This window comes from Cyanistes caeruleus, chromosome 2 (assembly GCF_971803275.1).
Source record: "Cyanistes caeruleus chromosome 2, bCyaCae1.hap1.1, whole genome shotgun sequence".
In the NCBI taxonomy this organism is placed as follows: Eukaryota; Metazoa; Chordata; class Aves; order Passeriformes; family Paridae; genus Cyanistes; species Cyanistes caeruleus.
The window spans coordinates 43,998,720-44,023,108 of NC_141702.1; the positions used below are offsets into that span (position 1 = coordinate 43,998,720).

The 24,389-nt window shown below is 39.5% G+C and overlaps 1 protein-coding gene across 5 annotated transcripts; it reads right to left on the bottom strand.

The window, feature by feature from the left end:
* Nucleotides 1–416: 416 nt before the first annotated feature.
* Nucleotides 417–24,376, bottom strand: RTN4IP1 (reticulon 4 interacting protein 1). Of its 5 annotated transcripts, none has more exons than XR_015283076.1 (10): nucleotides 23,975–24,376; nucleotides 22,629–22,780; nucleotides 21,753–21,821; nucleotides 21,399–21,523; nucleotides 15,989–16,037; nucleotides 14,374–14,510; nucleotides 12,138–12,321; nucleotides 10,703–10,795; nucleotides 8,986–9,092; nucleotides 5,115–7,335 (listed from the first exon to the last, which is right to left on the bottom strand). XR_015283076.1 is itself a non-coding variant. In XM_086876714.1 (9 exons), the coding sequence occupies exons 1-9, from the start codon at nucleotides 24,219–24,221 to the stop codon at nucleotides 433–435; spliced, it is 1,173 nt and encodes a 390-aa protein (XP_086732840.1). In that variant the 5' UTR covers nucleotides 24,222–24,364; the 3' UTR covers nucleotides 417–432. The 5 variants fall into 5 exon arrangements, 3 of the variants coding, with proteins under 3 accessions (XP_086732840.1, XP_086732841.1, XP_086732839.1); XR_015283075.1 differs by having other exon boundaries at nucleotides 5,115–8,580; nucleotides 23,975–24,349; XM_086876714.1 differs by lacking the exons at nucleotides 5,115–7,335; nucleotides 8,986–9,092 and adding an exon at nucleotides 417–549 and having other exon boundaries at nucleotides 23,975–24,364.
* Between the last annotated feature and the right edge of the window lie 13 nt (nucleotides 24,377–24,389).

Here is a 24,389-nt window from a genome sequence, read left to right on the forward strand (position 1 = left end):
AACAGCTTGAGTAATAATCTGCGTTGGTGAAGGTAAATAGAACTAGGGAAGTCAAGGAAAAACAGCACAGGTTTCATATAGACAAGTAGGTACGAGTGTGCCTCACCATTTTAGGATTTATATCTGGAAAAATAAAAGCTCCAAAATACACAAAAGGAAAATGCCGTAGACTGTTCCTCTTATCCTAAGAGTGAGGGGTGTTCTGCAAAAGTCACAACTACATTTTTAACATGGTTTTCAGGTAGAAATGCCTAAGGGACATTAGTATGTCTTGTCTGCTTATTAACAGGCAGCATATGAAGCAATCAAAGGCTTTTCTAAAACAAGACTTATAAGTTAGGCATCCTGTATGAGCTTTTAAAGAAGAAACACTTGCTACATACCAATTCATGTTCAAAGATTGACTGCAGGCAGAATAATGATTAGAGATATTTATTGTTTACTAATTACATTGATCACTGTTTTTCCACGCGCATGTCCTCCTTCCAATTTCAGAAAGGCCTTTGGAACTTCAGAAAATGAGAAGACTTCATCAATAACTGGTTGAATCTACAGAATAAAGAAAAATGTCACTATATTAGGAATAAAGTAATGTATCACCCTCACACCTCAAACTGTATGAAGAAAAGGGGGAGGTTTCTTTAAGGTATTTAGGATGGAACTTGCCATGTAGCCACATTTTAAGATTTTTTTAGGGATACCTCTGCATCCAGAAGAAGGCTTTCTGCTGCTCTTTGCCCAAATTTTGAAACACCTTTACTAACACAGTTTAGAGCCCTTACCTGTGGCTTCTACCACTAACCATGGTGGTATCTGGTGATATATTCTATCACCATGTAGGGCTGTAACTTCTATATCCTTTCAAAAACTGACACTGTGATTTAACTTTTTATTGTCCACAATGATATACTGACAGAACATTTTTTTGCCTCATATTTCTCTACTGGTTTTCTTGTTAAACTCAAGAATTGTCAGAACATCAGATATTTTAAAGATACCTATAACCCTGATGCCCATCAGCACACAGCTCAGTACCTGTAGAAGACCACAAATGAAGTAGAAAAATAGTCCACCAATGTTTGTTGCTGAATCATTTAACTACACTTGAAAACTCAGACACTGTGTATTCCAGGAGCCATAAATCATTATTAAGCCTAGCTTGCATCAACTGTTATTTTGACATTAATTTTGTAGAGTGGCTTTCTGGATTGTTTTAGACTAATTTCTAACAACAACAGTGAAACTACTTAATCACTCTTCCCATTATTAAGTAAGGAGCCTGAAACCCCTATAAGCATTTTCTTTAGATGTCATAGTGTACCAACAGAAGCAGAATTTTCAGCTCTTCTGAAAAATATTTATCACTGCTGATCCAAGGGAAGAGGTTATTTTTTACTGTCAAGTACTGAGTAAGCATTCCCAACACCAAAATAAGATTTGTCTATAGATGTACCTCCCACACCTCCTACCTAAGATCTGCCCCCCCTGAGGTTGGTCCTTTACCTTGGATCCCATAACACCAGACCAGTGCATGTCCTTGCACTGATACTAATCCTCTTACCAGAGGAAGACATGACCAGTAGATGAGTCTGCAGCTAATGCTTGCAGTGATGACAATTTGAAGTACCCAAGATCCAAACACTATTTATAGTGCTAGAAAAAGATAATTTTCACTTGTGTCAGGGAAAAATTATCTTCTGCACTTTCCTTATAGTTTTAGCATGTACCCTTCTCCTGTTGAATAAGCCAGAACTGGTAATTTCTCTCTGCTGGCAGGATGTGTATCATGCCAGACAGAAAAGGAATACAGCAGCAATAAAGACACAATGTGCCAGCTTTGAAATGGTACTGTCTTTCAAAAGCTGCCTTGCTTTGACTGCAAGACAAAGGGTTTTTACTTTCAGATGTGCTGCTTAGAAGGTGAGTGTGCAGCACTACCACAGAAAGGTTTTCATACACACACACTTTCCTAGCAGCAGTGCTGACCACCCAGCACCTTCCCCAACAGCATAACAAATGCCCTCTGATAGTTGTCCATGATCAGGGAGATCCTTTTCTTAGATCTCCTAATTTTCTCTTCATCTATACACTGTGCCTTACATTGACATCCACTCCTTGCATTTAAATAACTACTGACTTTGCTTGTATGATAACAGTAATCCAATACATCAGTACTCTAATTTGCACCACAGTATTGCCCAATATCACTAGATACTCCTTTTTATTTTGTCAATGCAAGCTTAGCCATAGTGTGAAACTTTACATGGCAGAAAATTGGGAAAGAATGCACCCCTTCCAAAGAATGCATCAGAATTTTCAGACAAATCACTTTGAGAGCCACTGTGCAAATAAATATAGTCACCAAGTGCCTCAAAGTTTCCATGCAGCAAGGTACAAGGCTTAGTAATTATTTCCCTTGTTCTGCCTAGACAATGTCTGTAAACTAACCCCTAGCAAAGTGAGTAGCATCACACAGCAGAGGAGCCACAAAGATACCCCAACTGTGGAAGAAATGCTGGGTATAAATGACCATGTTCAAGACAAACTCATGTCTGGTCAGCATTCAGTACAGAATGGAAATGTTGTCTTGGACATCAGCAAAGTCAGGGACGTGGACTCAAGGCAGCAAAACCACTGAATTCACAATGGTTTGGGGTAAACTAAGCATCTGAGTGCAGCTGCAGCTGTTGTGACCCTCAGCAGGAGGAACGTGCTGCTGATCAGTACTGACTGTTTTGAGGAAGACCAAGCCTTGCTTTCATAGCAGATGCTTGGGAAAACACAGTTCAGGAACCTTGCTGAGCCAAGCACTTGTACAGTACTTATTGTTAGTGGCAGTTGTGTACAAAGCTGTGGTGCTTCAACTGAGAGGGAAAAAAGAGATGCAGAAACCCAGCCTGCTGATGCATGGACACAGATGACCCTGACAAAGTAATAGGCTAGGAGGAGAGGAAAAGTATTCAGGGAAGAAAGCAGAGCACCAGCACAGGGGATGCGAAGTGCAAGGGATTCCAGGGAAAAGCAGAAGTTAATTTCAGACACGTGCAGCAACTGAGAAAACATGAACAAGACACTTTGCTGTCCTGCTAACCCACAGTCCCTTACTGTAGGTTGCACCTTATAACCCTGACAGAGGTATGTTATATCCTCAGCCTATTGGGTAGAGTTCAAAGCAGTGCATTTGAAAAGTGGTGACACAGTGATTCAGAGGAGCCCTGAATTCATCCTCACAGTTCAAAGCACCGTGTGTATTGCAGCCACCACATGCTCAAAGCCCATCTGCTACATTGATGTAACCTCTAGCTTCATTTAAACGCTGGCTTTAGGCAGTGCTATAGAGAGATGTGAATACCGAATTGATGATCTTGGCAATTTAGAGCATTAAACATTTTATCTGGCTGGCTGGACAGTCCCATTGTTTGAATAACCCTGAAAGGGCTGACCGTGTTGCAGCACAGTGATTCACTCAGCCTTTACCATAATCCACTGACTAAGATAAAATTTCTTCCTGTGAACAGACAAACAAGTAGGGGAGAGTCTGCTGTTTGTTGAATGTGTGATAATAAATGGAGATTAACTGGATAATAAAAACACTGCCTATTTACAGCCACGCATCAGTTCCTTGCCAGAGGACACCTATTTGTTCAGGGAAAAGGGATTAAACTAAAGTCTGGGAGAGAAAGGATTACACATACCCACATTGAAATGTTTATCTGAAAACAGATTGGGCCTGAAAGGTATTTTCTTCCTCTTCATTCTCTCCAATGCAGGACATACTATAGAAATGAATCTCGGGTCTCTTGGAATGAATTCATGTGCTTGGAAAAATAAAAAGAGTAGTTGCTGATGCTGATTAAGGCTGTCCTGCACAGAACACAGAGGTGCTATCCCAGCCACTCCAGCTCTGAATGTAGCAGGCAGTGAACAGCACTAGTCAGCAGGAACACACTCCTGCTCATGGCAAATTCAGGCCCACCCTTAGAGGTCCCACTTTCTGCGGTATCAAGGGCACAGTTTGAATTTATCAGGAGAGAACAAGTGAGAAAACACAAAAGGAATGGAGACGGCTTTGACCCTCATGGTAACAAGAAGTCACTCCAGTAGATGCGCAGCTTTTTCCTGCCACTGGAGGGAGAGCGAGAGCCTTGAAATTCTCAGGAGAGCGAGGAACTGAGCGCAAGCCTAGTTCAGAGCGCAGGACAAAAGTGCCCTCACTCAAAGGACAGTGACAGTGCACTGGCTCTCTTCCAGGTCTGCAAAGGATGGCCGTGTCAGAGCTGCCGGGCAGCCTTGCTTGTGAGAGTGCCTCCCTCCCAGCTGCTGCCTCCCACTGCACATCCCCTTCCTACACCTTGGTGAGGCTGCTCAGGGCTCCCGTACACCACCCTTAGAAAAGGTACTTGCACACAGAACAAAAGCTCCAGTAGACATAAAAATCCTCCTGAGGGCTTGCTGTAATGGAAAAGATCTGGCTGCTGTTTTGACTAGCTGAGTTAAAAGATAAAGGCTGTCTTCCTCCAGAAATTACCACTGGGCCTAAATGTAATCCATGAGCACAAATGCAGTGCTTGATCCTTTGGCCTTTAGTGAATCTCTCACCAATGTCAACAACAGTAATGAAGAAAAATCATTAAAAAGAACAGTCCTTGTCCTGGAACTAAAATTGGTTATCCATTTATTACTTTATTGTCATCCCATGGGGAAAAAAGATGCTGTTTTGGGACACTCCTACTTTAGCTGAGCATCTTCTCTGCTGTACTCATGTTCCATGCTCTTTGCATCTTAATCTCACTTCTTTCTTCTCCTTAAAATGGCATGCAACAAAGTATGCCAATCCTCATATTGCTTGCCAACAGCAAGTTCTAGAGTCAGCCCTCACTGAAGACAAAGGCTGAAGTTCTTACCTTCTACAGCAGCTGGCTCTGGTCACATCTTGCACAGGTAGCTTTGCAACTGCACAGTACCAGCGTAGAATTGTAGGATGGTTTGGGGTGGAAAGGACTTTTAAAGGCCATTCAGTCCAACTGCCCCTGTCATAGGCAGGGACACATTCCACTAGACCAGATTGCTCAGAGCCTCATCTTTGAATATATTTTATAAAACTTTCCTTGCTGTGTTTTTTATTAACTTTTATTTCAGAGAATATGCACTATCATCCATGAGCACATTAAAGGACATCAGGTACATTATATTTCTGTCCCAAATACATAACAGAAGTAAAACTGATCTAACAATACACCCATAACAAAAACTGTTGCAGTGATTAAGGCATGGGAATGGAAGGCAAGTGTCCCAGGGTCTAATCCCACAGCCACCTTACCAACAACTGTATTATCAGGTCTTACTTGTTTGGTTATTAAGACAAAGGACATTTTTCATAGCAAATCTCTAAAAGCAGCCCACAGGAACTCATGAACATCATGTACAATTATTAAAATGCTAGCATACAAATCCCCAGCTAAGCAGGCTATCAGGGTACAGCTCAGAGTGTAGAAAAGGCTTCAAAATCTCGTTTGTTAATTAGCCCTGGCAGAACAGCTTCTACAGAACACAATGAAGAGCAGTAAGAAACTGGAACAAGCCCAGAACTGCACTGTGTGCTAGCCTAGCCCAATCTTAAATCAATAAAAATAAGGAAGATCCTGGGTTTAGCTACGTACTGGACCATGCTGAAAAACTGTTATCTAAAGGAAAGCACAATTAATCTCCTCTGGAATCCCTGGTAAGGCACATTCTTGGTAGTTGTTCTGATATTTATGCTGGTAATTAAAGCAATCTGGGTAAACATCACCATTTACTTAAGACAACCAACTTCCATACAGTTAAACAGAAATACATATTTACATGTGAAATCATATCACATACAGAGATTAGAAGATTAGTCCTTTGTAATCCACATCTTCCCAGTCTCAGTAAACTAAACTCACAGCAGACAAGGGCTGCCTTGTCTGCATGTTACCCCTGCACTAGTCACAATTCCCTCCTACACCAGGAGGCCAGAGCTCGGAACACCAGGACTAACTTTCCACACAATTTACAATTAGATCAGGTTAAGGGAACACATCTAATTAAATGCCTGGAAGATGGTGATGAATTTTTTCCAGATCTCATTGTGGTGTAAGTGAATCTACATACTGAAATCCTATTTTCCCACAGAATGCAAAATTTCCATTAGTTGCCCTTCACAGACACTTTGTGATGTAACCACACAGCACTTACATAAGGAGCATAAGCAAGCCACCATGTCCTGGAGGAACAGGAACAGGTATGATTTAATAAAAATCACAGTGGCTTTTTTTTTTGGTGGCTGTGACAAAATGCAGATAGAGCTTCTTTTTGGAAGAGAAAGGGCTGAAAAGAGCTTTTGGCAACCCCTCCGTGGTCAACATCTCTGTGCTCTAGCCAACCAACCTGCCAAGCAAATGCACTGCAACAGGAAAACACAAAATTAAATGCAAAAAAATAAAAAAGGTGCAACTTTCGCAATTTAGTATGAAGAAAGACAGTCATCAGAACAAGTGTGAGTGACTAAAGAGTAGGGAGAAGGACTAATCTCTAGTTTATTGAGACATTTAAGTGTAGAAACCCCTATAATTAGGCACCCTAGTGCCTTTTTTAAGGGAGACTAAAGCAGGCACCACACAAGGGTGAATCCTCAGGTATCTTAGGATAACTTAGCACAGTCATAAAGCCTGGAATTACTGTAGAGAAGGCCAGATCTATAGATGCCATGTTTGGAGAACATTCAAGGGCTCAGTTTGATATTCATACAGCTGAGAGAAATGCAACAAGAGTGCAATAAGGGCCAGGAAGTAGTTATTTGCAGAACTGTGACAAGATGAATTGGAAGCAAATCAATACACACATACAGAGTCCAGAAGCTGTGATGACCTACATTAGCAGTAGGTGTAAGCCATCTTAAATCATGGCCATCCAAACAACTCTCAGAACCCATGGTATGTCAAAGTGGATGACCATATGCATTTGTGTTATTTCCTTCTTGAATAGGAAATACCTAGGAACCGGAAGCAATTCAATTCCTCATTTTAACAAGGTATCTCAGAGCAAATCACCAAAGGTGAATAAAGGGCATTAGCCCTCATTAGTACATCAAGAAATTATGGTAGCAAAAGGTTATGTGATTTGTTCACCACTGCAAAAGAAGACAGCAGCAGGTCCAAAGAACAGTCAGCATCCTGGTCTCCAAACCATAACAGCAAGTGCAAAGTCCAAAGCATCTAGTGATTTCAGCAAAATGTATAATCAATACTACTCACAAATTACATTAATATAGGCATGCAGTTGTTCTTCCTATGGGTGCCTGTGCTGGAACATCTATCCAAAAAGAAAACATCAGAGAGAATGATGTATTCATTTAATGATTAGAGACTCTGCCCTTTAGCCTTCCTTCTGCAAAAATAACTCATCCATCAGCCCATATGATACAACAATGCTCTAAATGAAAGAGTATTAAGTCACCAGAAACACTGCACACACACTTGTACTGCATTTAAATAGCACTGAATTAAAATGAAAATGTCACATTTCTGTTGGGCTGCATGTTAACCCACATCCTATTATTGTCCTGCAGGAACCACAACACACTCAGTGCTCCTGCTTACAACACTAAGGAGTCTTCTGAGACTGCTTTCCTGCACCAGCCTTTCTAAAAGGCAAAGTAACTGATCAGTTATGAGTTAGAGGCTTCTACCAACTTAAGTACTTATGTGAATTTGGCCTATTTTCAGCAAGGACTATAGGACATCTCTTTAGAAGGAAAATACTGGGCAAGCAGCAAAAAACAAAACTGTCAATGTTAAATCCACAACACTGAGCAGAAAAACACCAAATTAATTCCTAATGAGCCCTTCAGTGATGACACTTCACCGAACAGTGTGCCAGCAGGTCTGTGTCCTGAACTGAAATCTCTGTTGATTTCAGTTGCCTTTAGATGAGAACTGTAATTCCACAGGAACATTCTACCATGGAAAGAGACACAGCAGCTTCTGGCATGGGCTTCATCAACTCATTTGGTGGAGCTCACATTAAGCCAGTCCTTACTGGGTTATAATTAACTGCTGCAATTCAAACCACAACAGGGATTCTCCAGCAGTTTAGAAAATAGCCAGTCTCTCTCAAATTTGTCAAGGAAATACTAGGTTTTCTCCATGCCCACAACTGTTGCAGCAGCCTCCCAGCCCCTCAGTCTTGCAACTGTCTTTTTGCAAGATATGCAGCTGCAAGGCAGAGAAAACAGCTCATAAACTGAAAGTGGTTTTACAATTCCCAGAACTGACTGATGTGCAGGTAAATTACACAAGGAAAATTATTCTCTTGTATTACCAGCTCATCAAATCCTCTCCTTTGCTTCCCCATTAAAAAAAAATCTATTAAAAGAACTCCTCCTCAGAGCTGGCATTTTGCAAATCTCCATTCCTTGTTGCAAAGATCATCCAGGTGAGAACAAAGTAACTTTAAACAAAGTCTTATTCTGCGTCCATTGAAGGATTGAGGATTTTGCTTTCACAAAGGAAGATAATGAACTCATCAGAAATAAAAATCTCTGTTGGTGCAGAAGGACTGTAAGGAGAAACACTGTCAGATCAAAATGATCCGTAAATGTTTCAGAAGTATGCTCTTCAACGCTTCACTTACTGTAACATCTCTTTAACCCCTCATCTCTTTTTAATTTCTTACATTTAATCCCCCCGTATCATTTATTCCTGAAAAAAAGCCTCTCATTTTCAGGAGCTTTCTAATTTCTCTTATTCACTTCATAAAATCTCAAAATTAAGATGTCCTTAACAGAAAAGACTAAAATCTAAAAAAAAAAAACCCTGCATTACTCAAAAATATTCACTCAAAGATAACAAGCTAAACTACATGAGCTCAGTTTTCTGTTCTTGATACATTTCATTGCTTTGTGCTTTTTTTATTTCTCCTTTATTCCTTCCTATGAAAACATAAACATTTGTCTTCACTTACTTATAGGAAATTGTGGAAAAATTTCTCCAGTGATTCTCTCCTGCCTTTTTTCCCAAACACCTACTCTTCTGAATGGATGGTCTGTCCTTTTAAGAGAACTCTTGTGTCTAAACAAAAAAGGTCATAGTCTTATTAATATCTGTCTAAATGGAACACAACTGGGTCTTATAAAATCCTGATGACAGCTCAGATGTTTACAACATTGCACAAAATAGAGTAAAATGCTACTAGAACAACTCTGCAGACAAACAGTCTGATGTTAGGACCTGTTTTTGCACAGAGAATAAAAGACCAAGCAAACATCTTTGTCCTCATGATCATCTTACTACCAGAAGTACATCAGGACATTCATGTATGTATGACGTACATCTTAAGTGGCATTGCAATTCACCTGTCCAGGTTATTAAGCAAAGAACACTGATTAAGCCCTATCTCTATTGCATAAACAGCTGTTTCCCAAGAGGCTTTCATGAGCATATTCTGCATTTGTTTAGCATACAAGGTAGGAGCAGAACACAAAACAAATTGCAACTGGCTGAGAACAGGACAAATGGTAAGAACAAAGACAAGGGCATTTCTTTTTCTTAGACACTTAGAATTTAGCAGTGTGACTGAATGCAATCACAGGATGAGGACTTTCTACAGCTTCTTTCTTAATCACAGTATTATACGGTGCCAAAACAGAAGTAATCAGGTCTTCAGTACAACAGCAATTTATTTACTCTTTTCCAAACTCTGGAACATATTGCATATCAAACAAGGGGAATCAACACTCAGACTTTGACAGACCTAAATTTTACTAATATGCACAAATTTTGAGCTCAAGATAGCAGTTCACATACTAGAATTACCAGCAGTCATGACAGACTGCTTACTCTTCTGCTTATCTACCACATAGAAAGATTAACAGCAGTTGTCCATATTCTCTACTCTTGGATAATTTCATGTTGCCAAAATTCCCAAAGAGGACACTGCTGGGACTTATATCACCACACAATCCAAAACATAGGAAATCAACTGTTCACTCCCACAATATATTTTGTAACAAGCTCATAAACCCAAAAAGATCACGAAAGCAGACTGTAATCTTTCTTGGCTTTTCCCCCCCAAGTCCACTAAGATTCCCCAGAAGTTTATGAATGCTCACAATATTCCAAGTCCCTGTGCTGAATTAGCATAAACATCATACTCTGCAGCACTGAAATTACGAAACACAAGATTCTTGTCACAATTCTGCCAACGGAGATTACATGCAATAACTAGAATATTCTAGTTCTATGCACACTACAGGCAGGATGCCCAACCATTACTTACCAGGCTAAGTAATTTTGCATATGCAGATACACAGCCATGTTTATTCTGCCCAAATGAACCAAGTGAGACCTCTTAAAACATAATTTTCATGTGGAGTTTATATTAAATTATTCCCACTGGCAAAAATAAACAATCACTGGACATTACTCCTTGTAACTTTGTAAGCTTCACGTTTTTAAAAATGTACGCTCAAGAGGGAGAAGGCAGAACAGTCTTAAGCACTATGAACTCCTAAATTCCATGCAAAAGGCAGAAGTTAGAAACTGGAACAAGTTGATTTTTAACTAGCTTTCTTTACCATGACTCTCATAATATTTTTCTTCCCAATAGTGAACTACACTATTTTTGAGTCCAAGCAGCATCTCTTTCAGCACAAATACCCAAATAACCATTACTGACATACCTTTCCAGAATCAACCAGTTCTGCTATTTCATCCAAACTTGGGCCACTTGGCATGAAAAATGCCCACCGATAATGGACTCCTTTAAGGAGATGCTGCAAGAAAGATCACAAATCTATTAAAATACCATGAGAGCAAACTGAAATGGGAACTAAAATTAATGACAGAATCTCTGAAGAAGTAACTTAAGGAAAAGACATGGAAATTATATGCTAGTGTCTGAAAAAAATGGCACCAAAGCATGTGGATTAAATGTACAGACCAGGATGCTGTATTACCACAATAGGATCAGGTTGAATTTTGTGTCCAATTGTTCGAGTCAGCTGGTAGAGAAAAACAATTGCCTTGTCTCTGAAGCTAGAAACAATTATTTGTTACATAAGAGAGAAATGGTGTTATATGTCCACATACACTCACAAATGGGTTGAAATAAACCCAAATTAAAATGTGATATTTACAACCTTCCACCTCAGTATCAGTGACTTCATTTTCCATTGTAATATCTGCCAAAGTTATCACTGTCCAACAACAGATGGCAGCTCACATGAAAAGCATTTTGGGAAGATCTCTCACACATAAGTCAAGAGCTTCTCCTCTAAGTAAGTCATTACAGGAAAAAACAGCCATCATCTGACAAAGAGAGATGATTTTTATATATGGCATAGAATCCTCCTCATCATGGTAACATGCACACAGAGAAATACTATTACATTATTTCTTCGCCGCCTTTTCATTTTGTCTTTGGACTTTCTTGTGAAAGTACTACTGCAGGACTTAAAATCCCATTCAGCCAAGCCTTTGCAGGAATACCATAGCAACTGCTTGAAAAGCATTCATTTGGAGAGCAAGTACACAAGCATAGGGAAGAAAAAGTTCTAAAAAGCCCCACTGATCTGGCCACTGGCAAAATGTTTTAAGATCCACTTACAAAAACTAGAAAAATCAGTATCACCATCCAGACACACGAACATGAAAGAGATGAAAGACTTTCTAGCCACCCTCGACCACACTTACTACTCTCTGCTGCTGGAACAGGATGAAGAGAATCAGTCATGGAACAATGTTTTTAGAGAAAGCCTGACTGGCCTAAAGCAAGTAACAAAACTGCCCTCACTTCAGTGAGGCAGGGATTTGCTGTGTTTACTATGAAACCCCGGCTGTCAGCAGGACTCACTAGGGAGGCCATATGGAAAAGGCCACAATGGAAAGCACAATAACGAATCAAACTTCAAAGTCCCCCAAAGTACTACATACACTCAGCAGCACCACCCCAACTCATTTCTTTTCAGTGCAAGAAAGAAAGAATAGTATACTTAATGACATATGAGGACAATGCAACAGCTGCCCCTCCATGAGCTCTGTGACTGGCATCCAAGCCACAGAAGTAGTCACTAAAGTACTCCAAAATATGAAAGTACATAGGATTTTGTCAAATACCTTTAGAGTTTTGGAACCAACAGTGACTCCTGTTTGCAGCATGCCATCAGCCACTCCAAGTTTGTCCATATTGATCAGAAAAGGTGTCACTAAGGTAACATATGTTGCTCCTGACCATTTCTTCAAGAGATCTAGTGCCCACTTCTCAGTGGATCCACCAACATTATCTAGGATAAAATCAAACCTGCAGACATAGAAATAACAGGTTTAAAATCTTGATATGGGAAAAATAACTTCACCATAACTTAGCTAATTAATAGCAGAAATCAGCTACAGTTCACATTTCTACATGTCACTGCAATGCAAAAATAATCAGCCTGCAAGATAGCAGAAAGAAAGTCCCAAGACTTCACAAAGGTCCCAAACATTCAGCAAAGTTTAATGTACAATGGGATTTAAATTTACAGGTTATTGCCCATTCACTGTGCATCAGACACAGGCTATTTAAAATGTACACTTAAACTCCAAAAAGCAAACTGAGATGCACAACTACATTCTGTACTTGCTTAAAGCCTTCTAGAGCTCTATCTCCTCAGCCCTCCCACAGAGACTACTGGAACAGTCTTGAGGTCTAGCACTAAACAATATGGTATGTACACGTAAAAACTAGTCTGGACTCATGCCCTCAACTAGGAACAGCTCTTGTACGTGCTGTACTCAACAAAAGTCAGTTCCAGTGGCTAAAATTACGTAAACAAATTATTCGACTAATGCTTATTTCCTCACATCTTTTCTGTGATCCAGTTCTCAGCTTTGCTTCTCCAAGTTTTTTTTGACCTCCTTATTTATTTAGGGGCCATTTTACCTCTCCTGACAGCTCTTTTCTTCACATCTACCTATTTAACATTGAACCTAACAATGCAAAGGATCTAAAACCTTCCCATCATGGAATGGATATATGCAGCCTCTGGCAAAAAGCCACAGTTTCAGTGTTCCTTCTCATTATCCCAGCATGTGAGCCTGTAAAGGCTGAACAGGGCAACAGGGAGCTATGCACCTGTTCTGTTAAATGCACAACTCATTCTCATTTTCATCTGTAAATTTCCAGCAGTCTTCAGATTGTAACATATATCTCTAATCTAAATAATTTACAAATACGAGGGAAAATGCTTATGCAAATTAAATAGAAAAGTCCTTATCTCTCTGGAATGACAGTTTTCCTGCCTGTCTTCCAAGGGTGTGATTTTATATTTACAGTTCAGTTAATTTAACAGTTAGCTGCCAACAAGAAAAGATCTTAAAAACTAATGTTCCTGGAAGGAGTAGCTGACTGGATTCTGAAGAGTCAGTACAACTGTAAAGGGGAGGGAAGTAGGAACATCCCAGTCAGTAGAGCTGACTGATCAGTCTAGTTGCATCATTAAACTGCACCCTAGAACACTTGTTGATTTCTCTTAGAAAGGGTCACTTTGCTAGAATGGGTGTTTAGCATTTAAAGTGTTGCACAAAGGCAAATTTTGCACCAACTGCAAAGTCCATCCTGCTGTACAGACAGTGTCACTGCCCTCGCAACTGCCCTCAGGCCTGCTGACAATCACACTACAGCTAAAGGACACATGGCTTCTTAGCACAGTTACCAGTAAAATTCTCCCACAGATCAAGCAGCTTCTATTTCCCCTTCCAGAAACTTACCTCAGTCTAGCTAAAAAGAGCTGTGTAAATACCATCTTCAAATACAAGTAGATTACATTTAAACAGACGGAAAGATTAAGAAAGAAAAAATACTTCTGTTCTAGAGAAAAATCCCAGGCTAGTTTAAACATAGCTGCTGTGACAAGATAAATGTGATTGTTTTTCAGAAGCAGCTGTATCCAATGTTACAGAAGAGAGATTTACTCCCAGTTGAGTTGCACAGTGGCAAGTCACTGCTTCTTCATGATACAGTTCTTTCCTCTACAAGATGAATTTTGTATTTACCAACTTCACTCAGGATTTCAGAGGCTTATTTCAATTTATTCATGCATTGTATATTCTCCAAGGTACTTGGATGGAAGCTACAAAACTGTTCATATCACAGTCATTGAAGAGAAGCAGTCTCCCAATTAACTGGCTTAGTTTTACAATGTAATCTTTGCTGGGCATACTCATTTGCTAACTGCATCCAAAAAGGTGAATCTGCTTTACAACATAAGGCTTTAGAAAAATTTAGGGAACTCTGATAGAGTCAGGCAATCAAAAGGCAGAAGGTCTGACCGCCAACTCCTTCATCTTAGCATTAAGCAATACAAACACTCACAAGGGTAATGTTTTAAGATGCTCTTCCAGATTTCCAGATCTATAATCAACCACATCATCTGCTCCAAGCTTTTTCACCAGTGTGCTGGCATCATGAGAGCAAACTGCTGTCACGTGAGCATCCCAGGCCTTCATTAGCTAAAAACAAGTATAAAAAAAAGAAGCCCAAAGATTAAAATTTAGTGAAATAAAGAACAACTTAAAAAGCCAAAATCTCATTATATTTATATAATGAATGAGCGCCATTAATAGGGAGTGGAGAGACTGTTCTAATACAGGCTAATTTGTCACAATTCCCACAGACAAAATAATGGCTAGAATTTGTCAATATTTAAGGTGGTTGTGGGAGAGGAGGAGTTGGTGTGAAAGAAAGACTTTGGGGTTTTTTAATGCCACTGAAAGATACCAGGTCTCATGACAAATAAGGCTCTCAGTTTGCTCTGAATCTACCAGCTAAGCACACCAAGAGGTACTGTCCAAGCTGCCAGTCTACCATGTTGGCACCACATGTACCATTAAATATTATTAAATATGCCCTTTAAGTATTTCATATTACTGCAAATAGGTTAGGTACTAGTAACAAGAAAAAGAAGGAAGTCATCTCTGATTTACCACAGGGACAGTATCGTGTTATCTTCTATTCCAAAAGCTATAGCAAAGCAAAGGATTTTTGCTAGTTATCTCTTTTTGCATCTCATTTTTTCATTCACATATTCTACCTTGATTCCAGATAAATTAACATAGTTTATCCAGGCTTGATCAGTTAAAAATTGTACCTAGTCAATGGCTGGTCAGCCTTTCATACTTAGAGTCACCTGTTTTATCATGGATCAGGCAAATAGTGTACCACAAAAAATTCTGCTGTAAAACTCTTTATAAAACTGCTGTGCTTATGGCCTAGTAACATGGAAAGCAATGATGCAATCACCCAACTTCTTTATTTTTTTATAATCTTAAGAGGAAGATGTTTCAGCATGAGATGACACTAATTAGAGTCAAAACCACCAAATTAACTGAGCGCATGAAAGAGGACGCTCCATAACTAATGAATCAACAAAAGAGCACGCTGACGTTCCAAAGTTTAGAGCTATTGGAACAGACAGACAAAAGGGCAGCAGGGCAAAGACAGTGAGGGAAAGTAAATCTAAGCCTCTGTGCTTTACAATCACTGCAGTCAAAAGCCTGATGGCCTCTCACATCATTTGACCAACTACAGTAGTTGTGGTAGGTAATGTTCTCCATCAGTTTTCCCACTCATACACCAAGTTCTGTACATATTTTAAAGTGCACGTCTGAATGAAAGATAATGAGAACAGGACACATATTTCAAATTACACCAATCAGAGATTTTCTGCACCCAAATTGTGAAATGTGATCTTACACACAACTACTTTCCTTGAAAGTCCCTGCTTCCTACTTTAAAATAATACAACATAATAAATGGAAAGCAATAAATCTGAAAATACTTTCCTTTTGGAAATATCAATTTTCTCTATCAGACAGACTGATCAGTAGCTTACTATTTCTCTATTCCTTCTCTCAATTCCCTTCTGTTATTTTTTTTTTTTATACTGAAATGCTTGAAGATTCATCCTGGGCATGCTGGATAGTATTACCTGTACAGCAAATGTACCAACTCCTCCTGAAGCTCCTAATATTAATATTCTGAAAAAGAAAATTAAAATATATTTAATAGTTCTTTAAATAAATTCTGGAGTAACTATGTATTCTAATGTTTCTTATACATCTCTGACACTGATTTATTTTTAGCAAAAGATTGGTTTTGTCATTCAATGTTATTCAAGAGTGGTTAACTGTTCAAAGAGCAAAAAATGTGACTTAACATTATTGATCACATGTTCTGTGCCAAAAGCATTACCTCAGCACAGCCAAAGAGACTTCCTCATATGTGCTTTCAACTAAATGTAGGCAGTGGAGCTGTCACTGGAGCTGTAGCATTTATATCACCCAAAAACCCTGTACCTGTCCTCACTTTCCCAAACATAATTGTTTAATTTGGGACAGAATAAATTAAGAGTCCTTTCTGTCTCCCAGAGTCCACTGTCATATCTCCTAAAGAAAAAAATCCAATTCACCAACATTTTACACAAATCAATCCTATCTAAGAGAAAAAGTAGTTTAGGACATTATTTAAGGAGACTGTGAACTGCAGAACATATGGAACATAATTTTCCTATATTGCATAATGTTTATCTAAAAGACAATAATACAATGAAGTACCCTCATCATTAACACGTTTAATTTCTATTAAATGAAGATAGGTGCATTTTCCTTTGGAAAAAAAGCAGTAGAATTTTTCTAATTCCTTCTAGTACCTCTCAACAAGACCCTGTAAATTCCAGCTTGTGGAAACTGGCTCATAAGCAAGAAAATTAAAGAGCATATTGTCAAATTATTAGCAATTGAGAGTTCATTTTAACTAACAGCCCTAAATTTATTTAAAAAAATAATACAAGTTTACTTGTGTGAGAATCTTACTGCTAGAAGCCTAATCACTGTTCAAAAATTTTATCCAAACATTTCATTAAATAACTAATCATCAGAAAGTGAATTAGTATGAAAACCTTGCAGCTCAAGTTGCAAACAATGCTTTGACTTTGGATCCATTTGCTAGGACAAAAAGAAGATCCAAGATGAAGTCCTGGCATAGGATTGAGGAACATCATGTTTCTCAGAGCTTCTGTTTGCCAGAAAAATCTCAGAATCTTCAGAAGCTGATGAAACTCCTGTTTTAAATCTCACAGTGAAAGATGTTGAAGGAAATTGCTTTTTACAGTACAAAACTGTACTATACAATCTGGAGTCTCAGTTTACAAAAGTTCTTTGAAGTAGCTTAAGAGACTTGGCTTTGGTCACACTATCCATTTTAAAATGCTCCTTTTGTAAGTGATCAGATTCTGTTCCCTCCCATTTCACTGATCCAAGCTGCAAAATTCAGATTAAGAATATGAAACCACAATACCACAAAGCCTGCAGCTTTTAAATCTGCCAAAATGTACTTATCCTCAGAACCAGGCTTCTAACGACAGATGCCTGAAGCAACATGCATATTTTGACTTTAGTATACTTGAAAAGGCTCCAGGATACTGCACTCAAGATATTGGGTTAAACCCATCTTTATCCTTTAAAAGGACAGTTAAAATTAAATCCTTTCAAAAGAACCTTTTCAAACTGCCTTTACAATTTCACTCCTAGATAAAGGGCATTTCTTCTACTACATATTTGGTGGAAAGCTGTCATCTGAAAATGTACAATTTGCTCAAAGGATTTAGGTAACATTTTCCGTTTGGAGACCTGCTTGGCTAGGACTATTTTTTATTTTCCCCTTGAATAAAAGCCCTCAAGATTCCTCCAGGTAGAAATACTTTCAGATTCAGTTTGTTCCTATATTACATGGGCTACTTTCTACCACACCTTCCAATTATTAAAACTGTCTCCACACATTGTGACTTCAATAAAGCTCTTCATTTCTGAGACAAACTACATCTGCAGAGGAGATCCATGCGCACCAGCTCAACAGATCAGCATTTTTACAGCACTGACAACAGCAAGACACACAGGTAAGAGGGGGAGTGTTTGAAGGTGCAGGACCTGTTAGGACAGTACTGAATGACAGATGGTGGCAAGTGCCAAAGCAGGAACAGTTTTGCTTGCACTGCCTCAGGAAAACACAGCCAGGAAAAAACACATCATAGAAACTACCTGTTTTCACTGTAAGGGTGAGCTCAGGAGTAAACTAATATACAAGTATTTGCACCAGGAAACAAACTAACAAATCTTCTGACCTGGACAGAGATCCAAGAGAACCAATTCTTTCAAAAGAACAGAAACAACATTTGTTCCCCAGGCTTTCCTCCTTTCTGACAGAGGCACAACATCCACACCAAGATCCCCATGGGGCTCCAGCAGTTCAAATGATCATAGGGAGCAGATCTCTCCAGATAAGCACACACATGAGATTTGAACCCATCTTAAACCATGAGTTTAGCCCATCTCCCTGGGCCCTGCTTGGAACTATGGTGTGGTCAGAAATGAGAATGAAAGAAGCAGGACCTGTTTCAGCTGTGTGTGTCCCCCAATAGAACATACAAAGAGTGGGGAGTGGATGTACAGATCAAGGGCTAATATTTTCTCCAGATTATAAACAATTAAAAATTTTCAGTGACTGAGTTACATGCAAGATAAAAACTGAACAAATACATCAATTTTATATAGTTACAAAATTTATGTATTTACTGACTAAATATATCAACTCTATTTATATATAAAATTATATCTTATTTTATTATGCCAACAAAACGCCCCTGAGAAATTTATTCCTGGATCAAGAAATGTTTACCCTTTCAAGAAATTTTACAACCTACACTGACTTTATACTTCTCAACAGATAAAATGATGAAATAACACACAGACATTGAAAAAAATATTTTCTTTGGGCATTATATCATTCAAATTTTCAATGTAACCATATAAACCAGGAGTGTACATTTGGTAGCTTACATTAACAGAATGCAACATTTCTGCCCAGCATACATGAAAGTCTAAGGTATTGCCTCTGTATTCACATAAAGACTTTTACTTAATAGCAATGTAACCACTTTGGATAACTTCTCACACTGTCAGATTTGTTTTGTCATGCCTTTTGTGAATACAGAAAGCAAGATATCTAACAGCTAGTGTTGAACAAGCAATCCCCCTTCTACTGAAACAGATCAGGAACACATATGAGAAGCTCCAGGTATCCACAGAGAACTTCAACACAACAGAGTCATCCTGAACATTTAGGATAGTAAGAACATTTAAGCTTCTACAAGAATATTGACATTAATTAGAGTGGTGCAGAATGAAAAAACAACTGGAATTGCAGGAGGGTTCACAAACGATGAGAGCACACTTCAGGAAACTTGCAAAAACATAACCTGTGAAAGTATGTGCAGATGGAGCAGATAATCTGTCAGATCAATGCCAGACACTGGACTAACAGCAAGTATTTCTGGTTAGCCCACGCTACCACCTTAAAAGAGGCAAAGAGAACAATACACACCAATAGAAAAATCTTGCTGCTTTTAAGATGTCTAAACATTGCACTAAAGCACCAGTGAAGTAGTTTTCATCAAGGAATACAGCTCCTCTGCCAAAATAAGACATTTTTGTGTGCACATACACCCTTCTACATAGCTGTTTACATACAGCTACAGGGGACAAAAAGACTGACATAAAATCACATATGTAGGTAAATTCTCACCAAATGCATGACCTAAAGAAATTAGGAAACACTGTATAAATTCTTGTACTTTTAAATTATTGCCCTGAGAGTTCATGGAATGTAATGCACAGCTCCTTCAATGCATTTTAAACACTTTCCTACAAGTAATATTTCAGGGGAAAAAAGGTACCGTCACATAAGTCATTCACTGCTGGTTTTACAGTTCAAAATTTATAGACAGGAAATAGAATATTTTTAAGTACATTAAAATGGGTTTTTTGCTTATAGAGTAATTAAAAATTTATTATTATTTATTTATTTGGAACGTGAAAGTAAATATTAAATGTAAAGACACATTACAAATGCAGTTTGAATTTTACTGTTAACAGCAAAATCTAAACACTTACCTGAAGATTGGAAAGACAATTTAATAAGGCTAGCCTATCAGTGTATCATCAGGTTAATTCTATTTACTTGTAAAAGTTAAGATAATAAAAAGTATAAATACTGAAAAATAAAAAGTAATGTGATCTTATTTAGAATTTCATTACTAGCTGGAAGTTAATTTCAATAACGTCTCTTTGAAACTCCTTTAAATTTTGCAATTTCATTTTCTCAAAACATTGTTTAGAAAAAACAATTACTCAATATTCTCATGGTGAAGTTCCCTGTGACACACGAATGACCACTCACTCGACTGTCTTCCAGAGATGTAGGTGAAGAATTTCAACAGATCTAGTGTCCTTTGCAATGTGTTGCGTTACAAAGTATCAGCAAGATAAGACGAGGTCAGGCATCCAGACTCCTGCTACCCAGTAATTACTTTATGACCTAAACCTGTGATGCAGCACAGTAATTTTAACTACTGTTTTTCAACTCCCATAGTTTTACTTTTGCCCTTATTTCCATTCTGAAGATCTTGCTATCTATTTACTCAAACATCTAAAGGTCAAAATAACTGAAAATTTCAATTATCAGGAGAAAAATGGTATTTGCTCCAATCTTTCACTGCATTTTTCCTCATCTGCCATTGTCATATTAACAGACTGATAAACAAAGTCAATTTTTCTATTTCATTGGCTGCTCATCTTGCATGTTCTCCTTTTCTTGTCTGCATTCCTGACCCCATCAAAGCTCTGGCCTGCAGGTCAAACAAGAGTCAGTCACCTGTTCATTTTTCTCTAAAAAGCTGGAAAACCAGTCTGTTCCAAATGGCCCACACATGCAGGAAGTGAGTGAACCACATCTCTGTCCTTGAGAGGGCTTTTTGTGAGTTGTCAGTATAACTGAAAGGATATTACATTTGACTAGCTGTCTTAACAGACAAAAAAAGGCAAAGTCCCTATAAATTCCTGGAGATAACATCCTCAAGTTCTCTATACAGCCCATACATTATATATACACTGGATTATGATAGCATCATAGAACGGCCTGGGTTGGATGGGACCTCAAAGATCATCCAGTTGTACATGTCCTGCTGTGGAGAGGAACACCATTCACTGGAGCAGGTTGCCCAGAGCTCTACCCAACCTGGCCTTAAATATTTCCACTTGTGGATGCATGGGCATCCGCAACTTTTCTGGGTATTTTTTACATCTATATAGGGACCTCATCTGAGCCTTCCTCTAAAGAAGCCTCTTTCAAGCAGCTTGTGTGGACAGAATCCATCATCCTCAGACAGCTGATCTTTATGGATGTCATGGTACAGCAGTCTTTATCACTGCTGGACGTGTCTTAGAAGCAGCTCATCAATATAAAAATGAAGAACTTTGGTTTTAGCACCAGAACTGTTTACTTACCTTTTCCCACTACAATTACTTTGGTTCAGTCCTCCCACTTGGTTAAGTGCAGACCACGCAGTGAGACCAACATATGGTAAGGCAGCAGCTTCTGTGTGACTGAGAGATTTTGGCTTAAAAGATACCTGAAATAAAATCATATCTAAGTCACACAGGAGCTCCTATGTGGCACGGAAATATTTAAGAAAGCTTTACTGAATTGCAGATTGTGTATTGCACATTTTTAGCCATCATCAAAACTAGCTGGAGTACAAATCAATCCAAGCACTAAGAAATCAAATCACTTAAATACTGAAGAAAAATACCAGCCTTTACAACTTTGAGATTTTGTTAGCCACAGTTTTGACAGTTTACCTCGTTTCCACTAGCTACCACGAACTCTGACAGAGTGCCTTGTTTCCACGGGGGAATTGCTGCCCACACCTAAAACCAAACAGAAAATAACTATCAATTTTTGTAACTTTGTACACAATTGTACGTACACAGAAGTTTCCTTCATTACAGAAAACTTTCTTCTAATTCATAGAATGTCTTCACTGTTTATCAGAAACCAGTTTTAGCTTATTTTACATCCAAAAAAAATCACAAAACTGACTAAATGAAGGATTGGAGAGCTATGTAAATAAACTGTACCACTGCATTGTGTTTAAGATATAATTTTTCAACCCCTCCCCCCCAAACTACTCCCATGCCAGGAAAGCCCAGATTAGAGGGGTGAGCATGGTGCAGAATCAGGATTTGCTATGCTAAAACTGGTGAAATGTGAAAGCAACTGGTGAAGGTGAAAGCAAACAGTATCAGTATTTGTGTAGGCACCCATGAAGTGCTTCTTGGGATAAGCCAAAGTTCCTACTCCAAGCTAGTTAAGAAAAACAAAAACAAATCCCTTCTTGTTAGAATTGAACTGAAAACAAAGCGGCACTTTGAGTGTGCAAAAACAAAGAAACAAAAACCAAATAAACAAAATTCCACTCTTGCTACTGCTGAAATGGATCAAAAATTAAAACACAAAAGGGAAACTAACTTGCAGAAGCAAGTATCTGAAAGACTATGCTTTTCAGAGAAAAAATGAAGGGAAGAAAGTATTCTAGGAATTTACTGCCAGATAGGCCTTATTAAGAGTGCAACAGCATTAAAAAAATAATTAAGAGCAGAATGAATGTTGAACATCTCATAGCATATTTTAACTATACATTCTGGAAAAAAAACATAAGAGACTGGTGGAATCACCTCATCTCCAGGTTTGAAATAGGACACACCCAGTCCACATTCCATAACAACACCAGAGACATCTCGACCAAGTGTTAGAGGAAATTCAGCCTCGCCAGTTTTGAGTTTCAGGGGATCCCGCTTCATATTTAACGCGGTTGCACCATAACCACCTGTAAAACATGGAATCAACCACAACATACCATACTGAGTGTTCATTTATAATTGTGCAATTCCAATTAGAAAGCATCATCTGTACATAACATGCTTTATTTCTGTTATAACTGAAGCATGCAAAAAAACTGCAATATCTCATATTTCTACAGATTTTAGAAATCAAGAGCAGGTGTGAAAAATAAAAAGGCATATCTCCTCTAAGACGAACAACCTGGACTTCTATTCAGTAAGCAACAGACAAATGCTGTGAAGTCTCAGAAATACCCATCTAATAACAGTGTGCAGCCTAAAAATAGCCTGCTTTTGGGCATATATGTCCATTCAAGTGTTTGGACAAGTTTGCCTAGGGGCCCTATCATGCTAGAAAGTGTCTTAACACGAATCTTCAGATAGAATGTCCCATCACCAAACCTCCAAATATAGTCAAAGATTTTTTAAAATTCATGTAGAGAGTCAAACACAGATTACAGCTCTGTCAGCAAGCTTCCTGCAGATATATTTGCTTATTCTGCTAAAACTGATTCGATAGGCAAGCACTTCTACATAGGAAATAAAAGGTATTCTACCACCACAACTTCCTTCTCGTGTTTCAAACCCAGAAAATGGGGACGTATATCTGATTAAACGTATCAAATAAGAAGAGCCGGGCAATGAAAGAGCCAGATTTCCTGGGCGGGATGACAGCACGTCCCCAGATGCCAATTCAGGATGGCAATGAACAACACAAAGCTTTGCCTTAGGTCGCACATGCCGACTTGGCAGCAACGCAGACCTCCAGCGTTATTCACCTCAAGATGGGAAAATCCAGCATCACTTAGGGGCAATGCTGTTCCTTGGCCGGGCGTCTCTCGGTCAAAAGAATAGCACCACAATCACTCAATTAAAAGTTCACCCTCCCAACACACACACACACTCTTGTCAGCGGCATTTTATATCGTTCTCCCCTAAGAACTTGAAAAAAACCTTTTCGTATTGTTCTTCCCTGAGAACCTGAAAGAAGATACGTTTCCAAGAGGCGGCGGTTTTCCACAGGGCTCGGGGAAACACGTGTGTTGAGGCAGGCCTGGACACTGCCGAGACAGCTGTGTGCCGGGCCAGGACGGCGCCCTGGCACCGCTCGGGCCGCCGCGGCCGCAGCCCCGGCAGAGCCCCTGCCTTCCCGGCAGCGGCTGCTCGGGCTTGGCACTTACTTCTCATGCTGAGGTCGATGGGGTTCAGGCTCGCAGCGTGAACCTTAATGATGACCTCGTTCGGGAAGTGTATGATGGGGAACATCATGTCGCTGGTAAAGCGCAACACCTCATTGCTGCCGTACCGGTCTATGACCCAGCTGGGCATGGCGATCCCCGCCCGCGGAGAGGAGCGGAGCCCTCGGGCCGGTGCCCGCCCGCTCGCCCAGCGCAGCACCCGCCCGCCCGCAGCTCCCCACGACAGCATGGCCGGGGCAGCCGGGCCGGGCCGGGCCGGGCCGGGCCAGGTGGAGCCGCGGGATCAGAACCGGGACCGGGACCGGGATAAGGATCGGGCCGGCTCGTTCCCGCGTGCCTCAGCGCTCAGCCCCGGCCGACCCCGCAGCCAATGGGCGGCCGCCTTCTTGGCCGCTCT